Source organism: Merops nubicus, unplaced genomic scaffold (genome assembly GCF_000691845.1).
Source record: "Merops nubicus isolate BGI_N331 unplaced genomic scaffold, ASM69184v1 scaffold5545, whole genome shotgun sequence".
Classification (NCBI taxonomy): Eukaryota; Metazoa; Chordata; class Aves; order Coraciiformes; family Meropidae; genus Merops; species Merops nubicus.
Window position 1 is genome coordinate 26,817 of NW_008610134.1, and position 22,996 is coordinate 49,812.

At 40.2% G+C, this 22,996-nt stretch overlaps 2 protein-coding genes across 4 annotated transcripts in view; one reads left to right on the top strand and one right to left on the bottom strand.

Moving 5' to 3' along the window:
* RFTN2 (raftlin family member 2) overlaps positions 1–10,339 on the top strand; it is a 29,482-nt gene extending 19,143 nt beyond the window's left edge. For both annotated transcript variants that reach the window (XM_008940788.1, XM_008940789.1), the window contains 2 exons: positions 5,606–5,684; positions 9,863–10,339. In XM_008940788.1, the coding sequence (XP_008939036.1) occupies positions 5,606–5,684; positions 9,863–10,132 (349 nt within the window). In that variant the 3' untranslated portion in view covers positions 10,133–10,339. The remainder of the gene's footprint in view (positions 1–5,605; positions 5,685–9,862) is intronic.
* A 6,999-nt stretch (positions 10,340–17,338) lies between these two features.
* The window catches only part of MOB4 (MOB family member 4, phocein), a 5,763-nt gene continuing 105 nt past the window's right edge, over positions 17,339–22,996 (bottom strand). The window contains exons 2-7 of one of the 2 annotated variants that reach the window (XM_008940791.1): positions 22,421–22,506; positions 20,944–20,986; positions 20,607–20,693; positions 19,542–19,621; positions 18,654–18,765; positions 17,339–17,731 (exon numbers count right to left, since the gene is read on the bottom strand). In XM_008940791.1, the coding sequence (XP_008939039.1) occupies positions 17,600–17,731; positions 18,654–18,765; positions 19,542–19,621; positions 20,607–20,693; positions 20,944–20,986; positions 22,421–22,506 (540 nt within the window). In that variant the 3' untranslated portion in view covers positions 17,339–17,599. Of the gene's footprint in view, positions 17,732–18,653; positions 18,766–19,541; positions 19,622–20,606; positions 20,694–20,943; positions 20,987–22,405; positions 22,507–22,996 lie in introns of both variants that reach the window. The other variant, XM_008940790.1, reaches the window with a different exon arrangement.

Sequence of the window (22,996 nt, forward strand, 5' to 3'; positions counted from 1 at the left end):
AAGAGTGAGTGACTTGAGTACTTCAGATCCAGACCTCACTTTATTAAATCAAGACAGCATGAAAAGGCATGAAAGATTTGAAGGGAACTGCCCCAAGAAAGTGGATTATAGTTCAAGTGATTTGATATAGATCAACTCACTCATGTGGGGAAGGAGGTTTTTATGGTCAGGAAAATGTTGGGGAGGGTTTTTAACTGTGTGACTTTTTTTAATAGATGATTTTAACCAACTGGTTAAATGTGAAGACAGAAGAACTTGTGATAAAACAATATGGCATATTTTGCCCTTTTTTTCAGGATCTCTATATGTTTTTTTCTGTTTTCTTCTGAAAATTGACATTCTGAATTTTCTAATGCTCCCACTCCAGAGAGCAGCAGTTTTTCAATCATGAAATAAAGTGGTTAACCTTTGGTTCATTTCTTCAAAGAAAATTTTGTAGTCTCCATGTATTAGCTTTGAACATGTGATTTGTAAGGGTATGTGAACCAATGAGCCTGGTCTGCATTGAAGAGCTGAAATTTTTGGCCAGGTCTTAGAGCTTGAGAGTAAAACTTGAGGATCCCAATATCCTTCTTGAAGATGAGTGGATAATAGAAGAGAAAGATTCTAGTAGTCCTGGTGTGCTGTGGGTCATAGGATGAGAGAGGTGCTTTAACCTCAGATCTGTTCTACCCAACAAGCAGTGTCACTGTACCCATCCCTGTGTGGTGTGGACAGCAGGTCAAAATTACCCTGAGCAGCTGCTGGTCAACCACTCTGAGTAGCACCCTGTGCCTGCAGCAGGCAAAGTGGTGGCCTTTTGTACTTTGTAGACTGCAGGGCCAAGACAGGGCCATTTAAAAGAAACTAAGAGCTATAAGGAAAAATACCAGGAATAACTACAGTAGGAAGTGCTAACAGATTCATTAGTCTGGACCTGTTCCTTTAATTAGTAAGAAAATTAGTAATATACCAGCAAGACATTTAATTTGCAGTAGGTGTCTGAAGTGGCATTGCTTCCCAGATGTGAAATGACCAGCCCATTAATAGCTGTGATCATGCAAAAAGGGGTTGTGTCCTGGCCAGATCTGAAGCTGGATTGATTTTATATCAGCACTACAATAATTCAGGCTAATAATCAACATTTATTTTCTTATTTCTATTTTCACAGCCTAAATGGTCTAAGTGTCTGTATGAATTATCCAATACTTGGCCTAGTGTGTCTTATGAGATACTTTTGGAAGAAATATGATAAATCATGTTTTGTGTGCCTGTAGTATCTCTCATATACAGCTATTCCATTTTCTTTAAGAAAATAAAAAAGTAAAAAAAAAAAATCTTAAAAGCCTGTGGACAAGAATTCCCAATCAGTAGGAATTAAAAATTAAGAATCTGGAAAGGAATGTTTTTCTATCCTGAAAGGCTAAGTAGTGATTGAAAAATACTATTTTTAGACATTGATGTTGATATTTAAAGAGAAGAAATTCCTGGATGGTTACTATGTGTCTGATATGAAAGATGCCATTACTGTGGTGGTGGAGTATCCTAGGAATGCAAGTTAGTTGGCTCAACAAAGGAGGACACTTCATGCTGCTGAACAACTGGTCTTTGCCCAGACTTGGAACTCTGACCTCAAAACCCAGCCTGAATATTAAGGGGTTTCAGAAACACTGAAAAGACAAAATGAGTAATGTTTTGGGATGATGTGGTAAATAAGAGATCTTCTATTTTAATACAGGAATCTGTACAAAGTACATAAAGAGCACTCTAAGAATGAAAGAGCAGGGCAGCCTGCTCCCCATTTTTACTGACTGTAATACAGTGCTCTGTCCTCTGGCTTCTGGCTTACTGCAGCTTTCCTTCCTCTTGGGGCTCACATGATCCTTCCCAGCAGTCTGCCTACTGCTCCTCTGCAGACCAGGTGTGGCACTAGCAGCCTCACCTGTTCTGGGATGTGGCACTGTGGTGTTCCTTTTCTGGTGCTCATGTGGTTAGGGTTTCAGACAGCTTTTAAAACACCAGGCTATCATGTCTGTTCCTGTGTGGTTTTGTTGTTGTGTTAAATTTTTCTTATTTTACAGAAGTTCCTTGCCATAAACTGAACGCATGGCTGTTGTGTGGAGGGTCATGCCATGGGATAGCTGAGTGTCAGGGATCACTGTCCTGTCTCAGGCAGGGGCAGCACTCTGCAGGCCTCTCCAGGCCTTTAACTCCTGCCCCAGTGGCTAAATCATGTTTGCTGCAGGAAACCTTCCTTGAGAAACATCTTAGCTGTTACAAATAGAAAGATGGTAGATGTCATGTTCTTCAAACATGCAAAGTTGCTGTTTTTTGCATTGTTTTTTGAAAAGTAAGAACTGTGGGGTTTGGGTTGGTTTTGGTTTTGACAACAGAACATAAAACCCTCAGAAGTTCCCCTGTTCTTTTTCCAGGGATATGAGAAAGCAGAGCATGAAAAAAGTACATATGTTGCAGTGTTTGTTATATCTGTCCATATTTTGGGTGTTTAAATTTTGAGACAGAAGTCAAAAATTTTTTTTTTTTACCAAAAAAGAATGAGACAGTTCCTCAATATTAGTGACCTAAAGAGCCTCCTGCATTATTGACAACTCTTACTTGCTAGGTGAATGTCTTCAAGACAAGAATTTGACAGTCATTATGCCAAGTTCAGAACCTGTATAGCAAGGATAAAGTTAATAATCCTTTTAGGAGTTAAATCTTAGTGAGGTGGGGGAGAAAAGTATGTTAGAAGATACTTTGGTGCTAACTTAGTGCTACTGCAGTTACTAGTAGGATCTTATCATCAATTTGTAGAATTCCATGCATGCTTGTGGTGTAAAATTTAGCATTATTTCTAAAGTTTTGTTAATTTTTCATTAAGCAGATCTTTTAAGCCAGGAGACTTACTATCCCAAGCTGGTGTCTATCTCATAACTGAAATCTAGGTGCTGTGCAGTTCCAAAGGAGAACAAAACTTAACTTTGGGAAAAGTTAAAAAAATCTTTCTTTTATCTTTCTTTTTTTCTCTTTTTGTTCATTTTTCAAAAAAAAATTGTCTAACCTTAATTCTAAGTACTTTGTAGATAACATGTTCGTATATTACAAAAAAGTAAACCTGTAAAAATCAGAGCCACTGGCAGTACTCCTCCTAGCCTGATGATTGTTTTGGGGGACTTATTAAATATATGCCTCCAAGAGGACAAATTTGCTGACCATACAGCATAAGCAGACAGACAAATTGCTGGTGTTTTAACAAGAGTCTCTGTTGCTCTTCATCCCTTTAAAAGAAGACAGGAAAAAGGCTTCAGGAGCCTTGCTCTGCAGTGACCTTTATTTCCCTCCCTGATGAGTGCAGTCCCTGCAGAGGGGCAGAGGGGGCTGGCTGTGGGTGCTGCAGAGCAGGCAGGCAGGGACACTGCTGGCTAGGAATTCATCACAACAAACTACTTGATCCACGTTCTGAAAATGCCCTGACTTACAGGGCAAGGGAGGAATGTGGAAACGTGAGGGAAGCTGTGGAGTGGCTGGCTCTGAGCATGTTTGCTCATTTAAATTCTGTGGCAATCCCCCTGTCATTGAGTTCTTTGTGAATTAAGCTCATAGCTGCTTTGTCGTGTGCGGCATTTTAATAAGGTCAGACTTAGAAAACTGTTCATTTACTTATTGTCTACTCACCATCGTGTCCTTTCTCTGTTCAAGCAGAATTTGTACAAGCTGTAGCTTAATGTTTGGGTTTTTTCTTTTCTCTGAAGGAATGCAGACACTGTTACAAAATAAGCCATAGGCCCTTTCCCATGCCAGGGGCTGGGCTCAGCCTTCTTGCTGAGAAGAGAGATTTCCCAGCTGATGTTATCAAAACAGACACAACTGAGGCAGGGAGAGGTACCTAGCCAAGTGGAATAAGGTTGCAGGATTGCTGATTTCCACGTCATGATTTCAGACTGTAACACGTTTTCTTTTAATGAATGGGAATAGTGAGATAAAGACTCTCGGAGCAGGAAACCTTGTGAACTTCAGGAAGCTAATGAGTTCGTTCCCTGCCTCCTTGTTTTTCCCACAAGCTGGAGTTCAAAATAGTTCTCTATTCTCATCCAAGGAAGACGTGCAAAGATATGCCGTGACCTGAATTCAGCTGGACTGAAAGGAAGATTGTGAGGGGCCAAACACCATCACAAAACCATCGTCACTGACTGTTGATCAGACGTAGCTGAGTACGCTGGGAATAGTGCTGGTTTGTGCTTTCTCAGAGCTCACTTCCAGAAGCTCTGCTGGGGCAGGCTGTTAACAAGCTCTTCCTGATCTCACAGGAACAGTTTTAGTCCCTGATTTTTATTGGAGCAAGTCCCTGATATTAAATATAAATTAATTGTGTCAGTCCTAGTCCTGGAATGAAACGTGAATTGATTATCTCAGCTTTATCTGTGTGATAAGATTCTGACATACCCATACTGAAGTACAAGCTTATGTATTTTTAGTAGTTCTTTACATTATGTTATGTGTAATAATACTGTTTTATGATTGATAGACTAGGTAGAATCATAGATCATTCAAATGAACTCACTACATATCTCCTTTGTCCTTCTTTGTTACATCTCTTCAGTGCTTTCCTTTCTATGAATAAAGATCTTATTGAATACTGCCCAGAAGTAGCAGCTGCAGGGAAGAAGAGTTCTTCAAAATGTAGTATCTGATGTCAGGAGACTACAGGAATTTTTTTTAAAGCCTCCTATCCTTGAGCTCTGGCCTTGAAATTCTGGCACTCTTTCAGTGCCACAGAACTGGGCTTTGTGTAGTATATATGCAGTCAACGTGCTGACCTGTATTTCTGATGGAAAGGTGATGAAAAGAAATAGGTAAAATTTCAAGAGGGAGGTAGCACCAGTACTAAGAGGGTAACACTTTTCAAGCATCTTGTCAGCAACATCTGGTTTAGTCTTGAGGAACAACTTTGCCATTTCACATCTGTTTTCTTAAAAGTATTTTCTTTTCAAAAAAAAGTGTTGAGAATTTTGTGGTAGGTATAATTTAAACATCTGTAAAGGTTCCAGGACTGAAAACTGAAGTTCCTCTTCACCCCCAGCCCTTGGTTTATTTTATGACTGCGTTCTCTTGTCCTTCCTGTGCATGGACCTCCCGTGTACAAAACAGCCAGTGTCACTTATTTCATTGTGGATGCAGAATTTATAAAAACTGAGCCGTGGTTCTTTTATCCATAGGCATTGTTGAAGCTGGGAATGTATTGAGATGGGGCCTATTTGTTGTGGCATTAATAGATAGTGACATGTTGCTGTATATTTGACAGTGAAGACTGTGTTTAAAAGTAAGAGTTCTCTTACTTAAACTTCCAAGAACAGACACGTGAAATAATTCTGATCAAAGTAACAAGTTTTTGTTCTATACATTTTATGTACAACAGCTTAACCCCACTCTGTGCTTCTATTTTTAAAAATAAAGTGATTATTAACTCCTGAACAGTTCTGTAAATCACTTAATGCTTGATAGTCTATCCTCTTCTTACTCGTGGACTTATGTACTCACAAATCACAGTTGAGTGTGAAAGGTATGAAGATATTACAGTGTCTGTTACTGCCTTCAAAATATTGAAACAATTTTCTTTACATTTTAGTGAAGGGAATCTGGCCACCAAGCAAGTAATTTTTCTTCAGAGACCTGTTATGTGGAATTCTGCTGTCCAAACACCAGAGGTGAGTAACATATTTCTGGTATTGATATAAACAAATTAATACTTCATGTAATGGTTAGGTACAGAAACAAACTAGACTTCAACATTAATGGGGAAAAATTGGCAGAAGAGGGTTTCACTTGAAACAAGTTGAAGTTTGTAGAGGGATTTTGCAGCTGAATTAATGTTGGTTTTTTTTATCAGCTGTATACCTTTTAAGTTAAGCCATAGATAAAAGCTTCAGCATGCTGAAAACCTGTTTTGTGCTAAGAAATTCCTGTGTCTCAGGTGGATGAGCGAGGTTGGCTATGCTGTATTTCTTTTGAAGTCTTCAGGAAGTCTTAAAAGTTCCAATTCAAATCCTGGACCTGTTGCACATGAAAAAGAAAGCACTTCATTTTGATCTCCAAAATGTTTACCTTCATGCTTGTGAAAGAGCACAAGTGTGAAGCTGTGCAAGGAATACTGTAATCTGGAGGTTCAGAGGGTGAAGGGGTGTTAGCTGTTGCTGCATGGAAATGTGTGACAGAAATAGGATTTTAAATTTCTGCAGCTGGACCTCAGCCACTCCTTGTCCCTTCTGAGTGATGCTCCTATAGTAGTGGTTGTGTAAAAGTGCTTTAAGGATTGATTTACTAGCAGTCACCATGTTCTGCTCAGAGTCAAGGTGACAAGTTCTCCTCCCTGTGTAGGACTACAGTAAGCCCTGCTGTGGCTAGAGAAGGATGAACTGCCTGTGGGCTCTTCTTGGCCAAGTCTTATCAACAGTCTGTTACTGCTACATGTGTTTACCCCTGCTTAGTGTTTCTAAAATACACTCTCCCTTTTTCTGTTCTGCTCCAGGCTTTTGTTTATCTCCAGCATATCTTCATTCTCACTGTGTCCACTGATAGGTACTGCTTCCATATCACTGCTTCCATACCAGGGACAACTGTATTCAACATGCCCAGTTAAAGTCCTGGGTTTTATCTCTGCTGCCAGCTCAATTCCCAGCTAGTTCTTGTACACTATGATTTATTTCCTCACAAAATTTGAGCTGCTGCTTTTTTCTCTTCAGTGTTCTGTGTAGTTGCTCTTGGTAATGTCTTAATCTTCTTCCCTTCATACCATCTTCTAAATTGTGACAGTTCCTCATATAATTTTTGTTCTCTTAACTTTCTTCTAAGTACAAGCATCTTCAGGTTTTACCTTTTGAAAGCTCCTGAGCCCTGCTCTTATGCCAGATGTTGTAGTCTTTACATTTTTTCAAAACACATTTCTGAATGTGTATTTTGGAATATAATTGTGGTATCATTATTATAAATATATAAAACCTTATTATGGCAGTCATTATCAAATAAAATATTTTTCCTGATTCTTCCCTGCTTTAAGTACCCTGTATAATAAGGGCATGGACTCCTGATATGAATACTCTTCCCTCAGTCAGGCATGTTATTTCTAACTATAAGCATCACTTAAAAGCCAGCATGACTAGATGGACACAAGTTGGAATGGTTAAGACTTGATTCTGCCAAGAGACCTAATACAGACAGCTCTGTAAAAACATTCAGTCTGAGGAACTGATGAGTCTTTGAGACTTGGTTTAAATTAAAAATACAAAGGGAAACCTTTGACTTAAGCATTAATATGCTGGGAGTAAACAAGAAATAGCTGATTTGTAGCCATTTACTTCAGGATTACTGCATTTAAAATTTGAATGAACTTAGTATCTGCATGTGCTTTTTAATTAGCAGTGAATGTTGTACTTCTCCAGGAAATTTCAGTATGCTGAGGTCATTTTAGCAGGGCATAAATAGGTGGTTCAAGCTGGAGCTGAAACATTTAGCAGAGTATCACTTTCCATCAGTTTTTCCAGTTAAGCTGCTTTTCACCTAAATTTTAATCTTGTTACTTCATTGATTTTTTTTTTTTTAACCTGAAATGGCAAACAGCATATTACATTCATGACAATTTAAATCCATAGATTTGTTACTAATACCAAGCTGGTATAGGATGCCATGCTAGCTTTGCATTGAGTAGCTAGATTTCAGGTGCAAAAGAAGCTACTGAAATTTTAAATAAACATATTGAAGCTTCCAGAGCAGAAGTTAATGCTTGCAAATGTCCCTTGGAGACTGAGGACACAGCTGTACAACTTCATCAAACCCTTGCAAATATTTTACTAAAAACATTTAATTCTCATGTTCAAATTAAATTAAAGCTGTTTTTAAAAAAAAAAAATCACATCCACAAGGTAGGAATTTTTTGAACCCCAGAATACTTAAGATACCAGAAATGGTTTAAGTTAAAAAAAATTGCATCACAGTTTGTATTTATTTAAGCATACCCTTAGTGTGCTTGCAGCTCATGTACCCCAAAAAGAATGCTGCCTATGAGAGAGTGAAAATACAAAACCAACAAGGCTCTTTCATTACTGCAATAAGAAAGCAGCCTCATAGAGGCCTCCTCACACACTTCACTCTCAAGCCTCCAGAGCCCAGTGGCATCACTTCCCAGCTCTCCAGAGTGCAGCAGGGCCTGGCCACGGCAGGAGCTTTGCCCCACGGGCAGGTCTGAGTGTTGGACATCCATGGCTTGCATTCTGGAGGATGGCAGCCCAGGGTGGGGGTTGCCTTGTGGACTCAGGACTGGTGGGTTTTTTTGGAGGGTGAGAGGGTGTCTAAGCATTGCCATTTCTAAGGGAAGTTTTGCCTCAAGTAAAAACTGAGGGGGAAAACCCCTATTACCTAGTCTCTTCTTCCCACAGGGTCTCTTTTCTGAGGGTGTACTTCATGTCATACATTATGGCCTGGCCTTTGATTTAGATAATGGTTCAAAGGCCTCTTGCATTAGAAGGGCTGTACTGTTCCTAGGCTCTTTGTTTATCACATACCACTTGCATTTTTAAGATGGTAGTTCAGAGGAGGATATCCAAGATTGAACCACACAGTGCTTGAGTGTTTTCTGTTTTATTCTTTTCTATTTTTTCCTTTATTTCCCTTAAGCAGAATTCTCCATCCTCTTACAGTGGCATCCAGTCAAAGCCTATTTCCTTCTGTTCCTCCTGAGGCAAAGCCTATTTCCCCTTACTCTAATTTGCCAATGTCTCTTGTAACAGCTTCCCTGAATGCATTTCCTTTAGCCTCAAAGGCCTTTGTTTTTACTGTTTCAAAAGGGCTTGAGGAAAAAAAAAGCAATGTATAGAAGGGAAGAACATGCCAGAGCATGGCAAGAAAACTTGTGAGGTGTTTCTGGTTTTGGAATGTTTGCATTTGTGTAAATCCCTCTGCAAGTGTGCTTGTGTCCTCTACCCAGTGAAATGCAGCTCTGTGCTGAGGCTGGAGTTTTTATCTAGATGTCCTCCTCCTGTGGATAGGGCTGTGTCCCCTGGCAAAGCATCTCCTGGCTTAGCAGCGCTTGTGCTGACAGCAGGGCTCCAAGCAGACAGCCAGAGTGCTTCTGCCTCCCAGACCACGCTCCCCTGCTGTGGCTCAGGGCACTGACATGGCCTCTGGAGGTGCTACATCATCATGGATCTGGTAGCTCCTGATGCTAAAATGAAGTCAGCCTTTGATTGATCTGTGATGCCTCGGAGGACGCTCAGCATAGTCTGAGAGAACTGGTTTTTGCCCAGTCTGCTTGTTTCTCTTCTGGACACGGCCAGCCATCACTTCAGCAAGAATCGTGTCAGGAGATCCCAGTACTCATGTCACACTCTGTTTATACTGAGTTCTTCCTGTGCAAGCTCCCTTTAGACTCTCATTTCAACTTGCTGTACAGGGCAGACAGACTTCTATCTCCATACATCCACCATGTGGACTGAACATAACTCTCAAGAAACTTTGTGTTACCTGAGGAGGCCTCTGAAGGTGTCTGGGCAGAATGGGAAAGCATAGGAGTCCCTCCATGAGATGGATCAGTGGGAAGTTTTCAGTCACATGAAACGGTCAGATCACGGTCTTAAAGAGCTCTGTGTTGATGGAGTTTGGTTCACATCTTTGTCAAATATTGCACTCTTGTTAAAGTTTCTAGACAGAACTGTTTGGAGAAGTGATCAACGTCCATGGATTTGCAGAACAGGACAGTGTGCAGATGAGGCACTAGCCCAACCCTGGATATGGTGGCATGTAGACATGAAGGAGAGTGAAGGTCTACCTGCAGTGGTAGCTTTTTTTTCCTTTCCTAAATAAGTTAACATTTTAACATCCTGTTGTATTTCAGAGGAAATCCTTAAGACAAGTTATCGTGGAGGAGAAAGGCAGAGTCTCCAGCAGAAGTGTTGGATTAGACACAGCCACTTCTCGCCCTGTGGAAATTGGACAACCACCTGATGAGTTTCACCTATCTCCATCGAAACAATGCTGGATCAAGGAGGGATCCTCCCAGTATGGAGGCTTTCCAGGATTCAGTAGCAGTGATGGAGTATTGAGGGAACTGGATGATGGACAATTTGACCAGGAAGATGGAGTCACTCAGGTCACATGTATGTGAGAGTAAGTAACTGCATCAGATGGACATGTGCATAATTCACAAAAATGTGGGTTTTAAAAAAAATCATGCTACTTCAGATGCTTTTGTATAATCCTAGGACTTTTCCCCAACTTATTTTGTACTTTTGTCTGTTCCTTTGTTGTGTTAATCCTACTGTAGGAATAGTACTAATGCAAAATAACTTGGTTTTCTCTCTTTAATAGAATAACTATGTGCCTGGGTGCTCTGCTAACTTGTTAATGCTTTTGACAAGCAAGGAAGCAAATGCTGCAAAACAGTGACAGTTTGGATTGTGTAAGAGAGAAAGGAATGATGATGTGTTTAGTGTTCTCCATAAACTGGAGGATTGTTCTGGTTTTTTGGTTTTGTTTGGTTTTTTTTAAAGAGTCTTGTAAATATTGGTGGGGAAAATGAGCTGTCTGGTGGCTGTTAAGTTTTAATGTCATTTTCACTTTACTTGCCTTGCATAAATTCAAAAGCCTTGAGAAATGTTAAGTCTTAGACTAGTGTTAATAATTTAAGCTACGTTCAGAGTTGGTATGTGCAGAAAACCTCTGGAGGCTGGAGGCAGACACTTGCTCCTGTAATATAATTGTACCTGTGCAGGTTTTACAAGGTTCCTCATACATCTAAGCCAAAAGCTGTCTGAGGACATAGCTTATATTATGATGTATTCACAGCTTACTCAGGAGTAAAAATTAGGAACTGCTCACCCCCGGAAGATAACTTGTAGTCTGTTGAAAAGTAGTTTGAAAAACTCACTGAGAAGTATTGACAGCAAGGTGTACAGTGCTGCTGATAATGTATGGGAGGAAAAAGTAGGCTAAACTTCATAGGAAATATTCACTCATAGACTCTATACAAATATGTTGATGTATATAGGAAAAAATTCTCAGCTAAATATATCTCACACTGGGCAAAGTGTGCTCAGCTGCATTGGGTAACAGATGCAATGCACAGAGGAAGGGGTGTGGTGGCTGTGCTCCCATCCTCACCATGGGGAGGAGCTGCTTGCATTAAGGGCTGTTAGCACTGGCACGGCCCTGGGGAGAGGCATGGACAGGAATTACTGTTATGCTGCTGTCTTGAAATTAGGTTTTAAGAGAAGAAGAATAAAAATGCTTCTCTAGAAAGTAAATGTGATCATAACTAAAAATTGCAGTTTTCAGTTAGCTTTAGAAGCAAAACCTGTAACTACTTGTCACACTTAAGCTATAATAGAAGATAGTTTGGGTGTGATGAGAAGTCAGAACAGAACTGAGCCAGTGTATTCACAACACTGCTCTCAGTGTTTGCAGTGCAGCACACACAACACCAGGGATTGTGACACCCCTCTGTGTGGGGTGTACTGCAAACACTGAGAGCAGTGCTGGGAATAAATACATTTAGCTCCAGCAGGACCCCACCAGCGTCCTGCGAGGCTCCCTGTCTGCAGCAGTGGATGCTGGCACTGAGTGGGTAGATTAATGCAGTGACAGGAACACTGATAACTGACCCTGAACGAGCTGACCAGTGGTCCTTGCTTGAGGCTGGCAACTCAGTGATGAGGAGCCATGCAGACAGAACACTGGCAGGAGCTGCTTGTTTCAGTACGCAAAAAGTAACTTCTGGAAAAAAAAGTTTCACTTGCTGTGATAAGCAAAAGTGGCACAAAGCTTTAGTGTTGTTTCAATTTATTTTTGCAGGGAGAGGCATGAGGGAATCCCTTTCTACTTGCATGATTGTTACAAGCATGAAGTGATTATTGCTTTGGAGCTGCTTCCCATTTTCATTATGAAGTTATTGTAGGTAGGCTTGTTGTTTATTTTTCATTTTGGAAGAGCAACTCTTTACAACTGGTTTTAGCAGATTTGAGGTTTTAAAAAATTTAAAAATCCAGTTTGGGAGCTGGAGACATTCCTTCAGCTTCTCTTTTCTGTTGCACATTGCTGAAAAGGGCTGCTTCTATTTTCTCACTTGAGTTTCTTAAGAATAATGCTGGCAGCATGGCTAGGTAGTTCTGAAGCCATGGCAGTGGGGCAGCAGGAGGAGCAATGGGGGCACGGGAGTTCCTGTGTGAGCAGCCACAGGAAGACATCCATTCCTGCCAAGGCTGCTCCTCCCCACTTTCCCACCAGCATCTCCAGGTCACAAACCTCACATTCGTTTCCTGTCTGGGGGCAGTGTGTGGAGGGGAGAGTGCAGGACTGGGGTGCTCCCCACGGACCCCGGCCCAAGCGCCGCTCTCCCCGCAGCCTGGCACCCTGTGAGCAGCAGCCCTGGTCTCACTGGGCAGGGACCCCCTCGTGGTGCATGCATGTGGAAGAAATTGTGGAAATGCCTGTTACATCTGTCTCTGGCAGAAAGCCAGGCACCTCCAGCAGATTAAAAATGGGGCAACAGCTGCTCTTCTGCAACTTGGAATAAGTTGCTCTACTTCTAAAAGTGTTTCACAGAAGTTATCCAAAACTTGTGTGTGTGATTTTTCTTTTAACTATGGGTGGTACCCAGTTAAAACCAACAAAAACTGGTTAAAACCCCTAGGAATTCTGAATATTCCAAGTCAAAACTTTTAAAGTCTATTAAAGAAGTTACTCTTTATAAATCAGTATCCCTGCTTAAGGTGGTTAACAGCAGTGAATCCTAAACCAAAACTGAACTACAACTATTTAAGCAAGTTACAATGTATAAAGTAATAAATTGAATCTTTCTAGAATGCATTAATTGGAAAAAAAATCATTTAAATTTTAACTGAGATCTTTTTGTATCAGCTGTTGAGAATGGAGAAAACTCAAATTAGTATCTAAATGGGATGTACACAAGGGAGATTCTGATTTGGAACAGGGGTAGAAACTGAGCATGTGCTGGATATCCACAGGTACATTCCAGAATATCCCCACTTCTAGTAAGAAAGGTGGTGGTGCTTAAAATTAAATAAAGCCATACTCCTTTTCAGTAGCCCACAGTTTTAACTGTGCTGTGGTCCTTGCTTGTGACTCTCAGTCAACAGGTGTTGACTCTGCTGCAAACCTCTGAATTTTTTTAGTCTTTTTGATTCAGTGTAAATATGCAAAATTGTCTCCTCTGAACCCACTCAGCAATTTCTGTATAGTTAAGGACAGCTGGCTGATTTATTTTTTTTAAAGCCATTTGTCTCACAGTCTGTCAAATTGCCCCTGCTGTAGAATTGTTATCTAGAATGTTTCCCTAGCTCTCTATTGTCCTTCACCTCACAGGGCTACATTTAGGTTCTGTTTTAGGGAAAAAAAAAAAAACCACACAATTCTTCACCTGGAAAAAATGTCAACCTGACAGGGGCCAAGATCTCTGTCTGTGACGTGAGTGGAATGGAAAGCACAGCAAAGGAGTAAATTCCTCAGCATTCTTTTTGGGATACAAAAACTCAAGGAAATCATGGAAGTGGCAAGTAGGAGGTCTGAAATTAAATCACAGCATCTATCCAGCTAACTGTAGAACTCCTTGCTGCATGGTGCTGTATATAAACTGCATGGATTTAAAAGGAAAAACATTGCCCTATTCTCTCTGAAAGTCGTGGAACCAGAAACTGTTGGAGACTCTGGAAGCTGTTGTGACTGATTGCATGCTTCATTCCTGGTGGGCACACAGCTGAGAGTGCTCTGCTGCAAGGCTGCTCTGCAAAACCCAGGGGGAGCTGCTGGCTCAGCCTGGCACGAATTACCTCACCTCATGCACTGGTTGAAGAACAGAGTAAACCACCCATCTTCCCAATCAATCTAGAAATGATTGAAAAGGCTTCTAAAACTATGAAGAGTTTGTCTCTGTTTTGACCTTTGTAGTTAAAAATTCCCAAAGCCAACTCTATCTTGCATGGAAAAGTCATTTTGGGTATAGGGGATTCTAATTTAAGCTACTTGTTTCATCACCTGGATATTGTGACCAGCACTGCCCATGGATTAAGTTTGTAAATGAGAAGAGCTGTCAGAGAACTCTGGCAAGATTTTTTTGTATGTTCCTATCTTATATATATACACACACACAAAATCCAGTTTTCATTTTACCAGAATATAGTTTATATACTCATTTTTTTACTAAAAAAATTGCCAGTCAAACTTAATACATGATGCATTCTCTAACAAAAGTATTTTATTCATTCAATAACGGCTTCAATTAGGAGCCTGTGTGTCTGACATGCAATCAAGAAGTCCTGTAGGTGTAGGTGACAATGGAAATGCCCTGCAGCTTCTAGAACTGAGACAGCAGGCAACCAGTGCTCTTCCTGAACCTCTACAAAAGACTGTTTACACTTGGTGATCCTTAAATTGTTTGGAGAGGAAATACTTTTCTAGTGTTTACAAACAGGAAGAAACTATACACTGTACAAAAATAATAATAATTGTGCCCTGCTTCTAATTGTGGGACAGTTTATTTACATACCTGGTCAACCACAATAAACTGCTGCTTAACTTCTGTGGTTTTGGTCTGTAAAACAATGAGTTCTTTTTGTGAAGCTAAGATCTTTTTAGTCCTGCTAGGAGGTTTCTCACTATTAAAAGCACTTGGCAACTCAGCTACCAGTTTCTGTATCAGGTTTGTCCATAGTGACATCAAGTGGGTTGGATCCATGCAGGACTTCCCTCAAGCTGCAATTACTCCTGGGCAGCCCAGGCTCTGCAGCCACACAGCTCACAGCATGAGCTGATGAGGTTTTCCTTGTTCTCAGTGCATTCATCTTTTGAAGGTAAAAAAACACAGGTGGTTGTCTTGACCATTCCCTGTGGGTTAGTTTAGAGAACAGCAGTAGTTAAGATTTAAGATTTTTCAAAGCTGAGTTCCTCTATTGGAATTTAGGGAACTGCTGTGAATTAAAGTGAACATTCCTGGCTTCAGGTAAGCAGAGCTCAAGAGAGACAAAAGTGTGTTAGATGGAACAGGTCTGGTCATGTGTTCTGATCTGTGTCTCTTCTTAATTTTAAGACCCAGCATTTTCTGATTTGAGAAACGTGTATGTTTGAGGTCTGACTTCAAGATGTTAATGAGTTTTGCATTTCTCTACTTTGGAAAGAAGAAACACAGCTTTACTTCAGCACACCTTGTAGTAGAGATGGGAGCACACCAAACCTCCTCCTGGAAGCACTCAGTTGCCTGCATTCTTGGACAACATGAAAAATGAGAATAACTTGCCAAAATATAGTGGTATGGATAAAGAAGCAGTTTAATTTTATCCTTTTTTTTTTTACAATATAATTCCAAGACAGTTTCTCTATTATGTAGAGTCTGAATTAAACCTGTTAATATTTATTAGACAAATCAATGGTTTGCTTAGGCTAACTGGAGTTCTATGGTACCGTTCAGGCACGTGTGTGTACACAGTACTCATGTAAACAATAGCAAGGGAAAATACAAGCAGTGTTTCACTTAGGCCTTAGATAAAATCAGCTTAGTATAGCAAGTCAGCTTTACAGTGCAAATCTGAATGAGAATAAACAGGATTAAAACTTCCCAAGTTCTGTCTTGAAGTGAAACTCTTAAAGCATAAGAGGAAGAAAAGAGGTTCAAATTTTTAATGCAGTCCTGAGCCCCCACCACATCATTTTCTTCCATTTTGCAGAGGAAATGTGATGGGCAACTCCTGTTCCATGGTTTTGCCCATCTCGGTCACCACGGCCACCATCAGCCTGCAGAGTGACCGTGCAAAGGACACACACCATGGATGGTCCCACAGCAGGCTCTGACAAAGCTCAATTCCTGCCACTGCCTCCACAATATGCTCTTCCTACCTGCAGTACAAACTTGAAGACACCAGCAAAGTCAAGTAACCTGGTCTGCACAAGGCAATTACAGCTCCTGCTCTCACTCTGACAACACCTCATGCACTTACCCTGCCAACAGTTAAACACAACAATAAATGTGAGACAGAAGAGCTGAGGGAGAATACAGCTGTTGAAGGACTTAAGCTTAATCTGTTTTCTCATTGTTTAAATTCCCTTTACATCCAGGTGGTACAGTTGCTTGAGGTGTGCTTGATTTGTATAAAGAAAAACAATTTAAGGCATGTTTAGTGTATTATGAAAAAAGACATTAAAAATAGGTGGACTCCCTTCTTTCCAAGTCAGTATAACATAGAAAACAAAGTGTAGATTACAGAGGGTAGCTGAGTTAGCCCATTCTGACCCAATTTAAGAAATAAAAAGAGGGCCCCTGGCAACCATGGAGAGAAACAACCAGCTAACTTCCTAAACAGCTGAGCAAAATTCACTTACCATAAGCACACTGCTTGTGCTTTTAGACCCTGCATTCATGTACACTTAGCAGTATGTCTGCTATATTCATCTCTAAAACATGTAATTCTATCACTCTAGACATTAAAGTTAAGCAGCACTCATGGAAGTTGTCAGTTATTGCAAATCTGCAAATGCAACTTGAAATAAACATCTGATAGGGAATAGAAGGATGAATTCAAATCTTTCTGTCAAAGTATAATTTGGGTCAATGAAGGAAAACACAAATGAATGCTTATTTGAAAGCATTAATGTGTATTGAAAACATCTGGGGATATGGCTTAGAGGAGGATTTGGCAGAGTAGGGTTAATGGTTGGACTCTGTCATCTTAAAGGTCTTTTCCAACCAAAGTGATTCTGTGATTAACTCTTGCCAAGAAACAAGTTCAGTATTTCAGGAATATTTGTATTCCTTTTTACTAGGAATACAAGCAAAGCCTGTGCTAGTGTGTTATGTAGTGTAACATGAACATTTACGAGGTATAATCTGTAAGCAGTTGCCATAAATATGTGCAGGTATCAGCCATTGACCTTCTTCAGAGGAGCTGTGGACTGGAGAATAGCAGAAGTCTGCCCTAGCAGGACAGAACCTCTCCCCTCCTGTACACAAACCTCCACTGTCAAGAAAAAAGTCCAAAAAGTAGGTTAGATGTATATCAAGAATATATATGTTCAATAGCATAGCGAAATTGTCCTTTTGGTATCACTAGTAGGAGCTATAGCATTAGTATTTGGATATACACGTACAGGAATATGCACATCCAACAGTACATCTTCAAAGCCATCTTAAAAAAATAAAAGCTAAATCAGGAATAAGCTACATTGCAAGAAGCTTCCTGCAGAGTTCTAGATTGATGGTGATGCAGCTACTGCGTTCAATGGCTTGCTCTCAAATCTTAGTCTCACCTTTTTCCCACCCAATCGGACACATCTTCAGGATTGTGATTCAATGATTGTTTAGCAGCAATTTTAGAGAACTTTAAATTCTTTTATTAACAGGCGTTATAAACGGATACTGCTACTTTTATTTAAAAACCATGAGTGCCACATGGATGAATATACAGCTCGTGAATAACTTAAAAGTATTTCCCATATTAAAAGGCAATGCACACAGCATACAAAAGTGGACTAACCAAAGCTAGGAGGCTATGTGATTGAAGTGTCTAAAATGGTATATACAGTACATAACGTTTTCTGTCCAGTACAGGCTTCTGTACTGCCATGCCCATCATGCCTCGCTCTCCCCTGATACTGAGTTTTGCACTTCTTCTTCCAAAATTGGTACAATCAGGTTATCCTTGGACATCAGATTATACTTCATCACAAACTTAGTGAACCGGTGACACAAGAAAGTTTCATTCTGGAGATGAAAAGAGGGGGAAAAAAATAGATACAGAAGGAATATCGTAAGCGGTCGAGGAGAACATGCTAAAAAGCCTGCTTCTGTGTGATTGCCTCCTTAGATTTACCAGTCTTGGGGAAAAGTAGTAATGCTTAAGTGCTAAATTTGGATTGCTACTTCTAAATCTTCCCTTTACTGCTGGCTTGTAGTTATGCAATTAACAAAAAAAACCCTACTGCAGCTTAGGCTTAAGTCACAGCTCCATTCAGCAGCTCTTAGACAAGAATATCTTCAAGTACCAAGGCAGCCCCAGTGCCCTCTCCAGAAGAGCATTTGAAGGTTTTGTGAAACTCCTCCTCCACACACTACCCCCAAGAGAACAGGGCACAGCCCTTCCACAGCTGCTCCAGCGCCCTTCAGCACCTTCTGGCAAAGGTTTCCTCTTACAGCCATCTGTGTCCCTCATCTCCCATCTACTCATGTCTACTCTTCCTTTTGTTAAAAAAAGCTGGGTGTTACTGGAGGTGCACCAGCTGCCACCAGTTACTCCCATTTCTTTGCAGTTTTATAATCACCTTTGCATAACATCTATAAAGAGGAAACATAAATGCATAAGCAGTACTGTCTACACCTAGGGCTAGAATGCACTTCAAAATAGGAAGAATTGGAGTTGTTTGTACAAAGCCTCTCAATTCCTGACCTTTTACCCAAATGAAGGGAAACCATAATTAGGTAAACTAATAATATAAGTCAGTTTTCATTTTTATATATATATGTATAGCATAGCACTTCAGTTCTTAAAAAACTGTAATCTACTGTAATCAATACTTGACTTGAATGCAGTCTTGTGGTAGGACTAAAAGAAAATGTCATACAATTATATCCCAGCCAGAACTTCAGCAAATGCCCTTCTTTCAGAATGTAATTGGAAACTACTTACTTCATATTCATCAAATATCTGCCGGTGGTGAAAATAAGCATGTGAAAATATTCTGTAAATCCTTCGGCACACTGATCCTAGTTTGGCTACAGAGGACTCCTTTATGCTAACCCTGTAAGCACCAGGAGAATGGTTACAAAACAGCCCCACCCAGATAGGCGTTGACATAAATTCTGACTTTTAAGCCATACTGTATAACTGCATAGGACATTTAGACTTGAGTGTTGCAGACAGCTGTGTCTGCAACTGCTTATTTCTTCAAGGAAAATGAAAATATTGGTGCATACCTGACATTTTAAACTCGTACTTTGCCTGTAGTGAACCTGGTAGGGGATGGGTTTCAGGTTTCTAGCATTGATGGGCAAAGGGAAAAAGGCTTCTGGTTGTATCTCCTTGCCAATACCAGGTTCCTAGAGAATCAGAAGCTTCTGACTTCTCCAGGCAGGTTTCCATGGTCCATCCTGTGGGGTGCCCACTCAGCCTCTGTCAGCTGTGGCCACTGATGCCCCACAGGGGATGGATGTTTGCTTGTGGAGGCTTCCAGTGCCCTAGTGTGCAAGTCCTTTAAGCCACTCCATCTCTTTAAAGGCCATCCTCTTGTCTGGGTTGGCACTGCTCAGTAGAAGCCCCTTAACACCAACAGATTTTAGGAAACCAGTTTCCTCCTAAAAAGCATCTATCAGCAGCAGTAAATGGCAAACTACTTGAACAGGGTAGGTAGGAATTCTTCCTTGGCTTGGAAATTACAACAGCTCTATCAGTGAGTTACACGTGCTGCAGGACTGATATCAGTAGTAGTCCCTGGAAAATGCAATTCCCCAGGCACTGCAAGTGTTCAGGTGCCACCTCCTCCCTCAGACTCTCCCTCCCAGGAGGAAGCATTTTTACCTGCTGGGGAAGTATTTATTGCTATTCAGAAGACATGCAGCTCCATCCAGTGTGTGTCTGGTGTAGTCTATAGCAGGACACTACAAAAACAGACAGTGAGTGAGCACCTGCACGAGTCCATGCACAACATCATCATATAACTTGCTTAAGGAAAACCATTTTAATTATGCTTCCTCATGCCTTTAACTTCACTGGTCATTTTTACTACCAGAAGCTTCACATAGCTTCTCTGAAAGTCCTAACTACATATGCTCCATAAGTGACCCATTTCTTTTCTCTGCTTTGTGTAAATTATGTCAAGAAAAAAGTTACTAAGCAAATTCAATTATACACAAGTAATGAATTTTTATGCATCTCCTTAAGTAAAGGTGTAGGATAGAATATCTACTAGAAGTACACTGAAAGGAATGATTGTTACCTGACAGCTCATTTGTTTCCCACATAGTCAAGATAAATATGACAAACTGCACTATGACCACAAACAATAGCAACAGAGAAAGGCCTTCTGAAGGAAAAAAAAAAATTATTTTACAAAATTAGGCATCAAGAGGTTCAACAGGAGATCTGAACACAGTTTAGAGCAGCTGGAGACTCCAGGAGACAAGCCACTGCCACGCTGACAACCCACTCAAGATCAAGTATTTTTGTGACTCCACTGCCTTTTGGGAGTAACTTCCCCCAGAGCCTGCACACGTGGTCACCCATTTCAGAGGGTCAGGCTCCCATGCCTGGAGCAATGGACCAAGGCCAAGGTCTGAAGAGGACAGGCTACTCTCACCATGGACTCTTCTTTCCATTAGACAAAGACCTTTTCCCATGGAGTTTCAGGCTGCCTCAGCACAACTGGACTTTGCACAGTCCCATCTTTTCTCTAATGCTGTGGTAAAGAGCAGCTCCTTCCTACCTCATCCTGCTCCTTTGTAAACCACTGCAGAATGGGAGAGAAGGAAACCTGAAGTGATGTTCTTAACCCAGGTAAGCTCTCAGCTGACTACAATGGTCTCCCCGTGAACACAGAAACTGTGTAAGAAAATCCTGCATCAGTTTTCCAGAAGCCATCCATACCTCTTTGGGAGTTTTATGAGCTGCACAAAGGAAAATCCACTGTTCAGTTGCTGTCATCTGAGTGCACGTGTCTGGGTGACATTCACTCTGTTAAAACAATTCTTCACTTAGGAAACCACTCAACAGCAAAATTCAGCTGATCTTCTCAAATCACCTTCTTGCCCAGTCCCCCACCAAAAAGAGTTATTTTGCCAGAAGTCTTTAAAACCCTAAAAAACTCTTGCCTCAGACCACTTCTTAAGTCTATGTGTATAGATTTAGAAGAAAGCTCTGCATCTTACAGTACAGAAAAAGCCTCCTTCCTGATACAACATAAAAATACCAAGAAAAGGATTACCTGAAGCTTGACAGCTAGTCCATTGAGCTCCAGGCAGAATTGTCTAAAAAAATTTGAACACAGCAGCATCAAAATCAACAATTTTTTTTCCCCACAGGAAACATCTCATACAAAACAAGGTTATACATTCTGATTCTCTGCACAGATCTCTTGTGAAGTGGAAAAAATAGACCAGAACATGAAAAAAAAAAACATATTTAAAGAATACCATCAAATAATTTCAGCTGATGTCACACTTGAAAAGGCAATAGTAACACGCTATAAAAGGACTAAAAGTTGAAAGAAATAGAATTCAGACCAGTGTATTTTTTTACTCAACAAGCCAATTATATTTTAATTCTTACCTGATAGTAGAGGCTGAGCTTAACAAACAATTTAGTGGCAGTGTTTAAGATAACAACCTTGTTATTGAAGAAAGTGCTAGCTCATGAATACAGATTTTTAAAAATTAACACTTCAAGAAAATTAATTTCTTAAAGAGTGTTTTTGTATAGCTGGATCATTCCCTCCTTCTAAAATATATTTCCTCCAGGTCAATTAAGTGGCTGAAGTGCCACCACAGAGCATGAACAGAGTGGGACTTCCACAAATAGTGATTTCACTACAAGGAACCTGGAAGTGGATTCTTAAAGAGAATTCACCCTTCCATCCCTCAAGAAAAACTTGAATAAATTCTCCAAAAGTGACAAACAGCTAGTGATACACCACTTCTGTGAATCTACAATGATATTCAGTATATGTGAAAAGACAAAGGAAATTCTTAAAATATGTCTTGGACTGGTCCATGTACACTTTTTCCTCTTTTGAGGACTTCCCACGTCTATTGGAACTATTCCAGACCAGAGGAGAGAAGAAGAAAATAGGAGGTAAAGAGTCAGGACAGATATATCCAGGAGTAGCTCAGAACTATTCTTATTCCTGAAAGTATTCTTGATAAAATTAGAAGACACATTTATAAGAATTCTTTTTTAAAAAAAAATAAATCAAAGACACCAAAGTAATGCCAGGAAAAAAGGATTACTACATGTCTATTCACAAGGTGTAAAACCCACACCGTGACTGAAAAATATTTTCCTGCAAGTTCCCAAAAAAGCACTGGGAGCATCTGGAAATCACATTCCCACTTGGTGGAGATGAAGAGCTGATGATCCTAGGAGAAAGTGCTATGGAAATGCATGACTGTGTTTTCATATTCATAACATGCTAGTGCAACTTTTGAAGTGAGGTACAAACATTTCCTTAAAAAACATCAAACACACTAGATCAGAGCACATCATAAATGGTTAGAAAGAACAAGGAATCCAGAAAATAATGAGTATGAAAGTATAAAATATTTCATAGTGGAAATAGTGAGATTCATTCCAGTTATTTTTGCTCTGCCCTGCTTATAAAGACTCACTACCACTACGAAGGAACAAAACTTAGAATTGGGATGCTAAATTGGCAAAAAATGGATTCTTACCTTAAATGTTCATACTTCCATACACCTTCATCCTGGCCCTCAGGAGGCTCAAGGATCTTATCAATGTTGGAACAGTCTGCCCTGATGTTTTGCTGAATATACTAGGAGGGGAGGAAAGAAATAAATCTAGATCGTGTTGTAATTATAGTAAGACAGTATATTTAGGACATAACATCTTTCAGGGGCTTCCTTTTTTTCTGCACTTATGAAGTAATTGATGGATTAAAAAGTTAAAGAGTAGATGGGTAGGGTAAGGAAACGGGTATAAAAAATGCCAGAGTTGAAAAATGCCTTTCTTCAATTAGGCAGTGCAAAGAAGGGGTCTATTTCACAGCTTTTTTACAGCATCCATCTGAAAACAAAAGAACCCTGCAGCAAACCCAACCATTTTCCTAAATCTGATTTGTTTAAACCAGACGTGGGAATTCTAGTTATTTCTGCATACACAATTAATAATTACAGTTTTTAAAATATTCATAGGGTGCTTCTGTAATTCACTCCTGTGCAGCAGCATTCTAAGCAGATAAATAGCAAACCCTGTTCCCTGTTTTTTTTTTTTACCAAAACACAAAACTCGGGGTGCTAAACTTA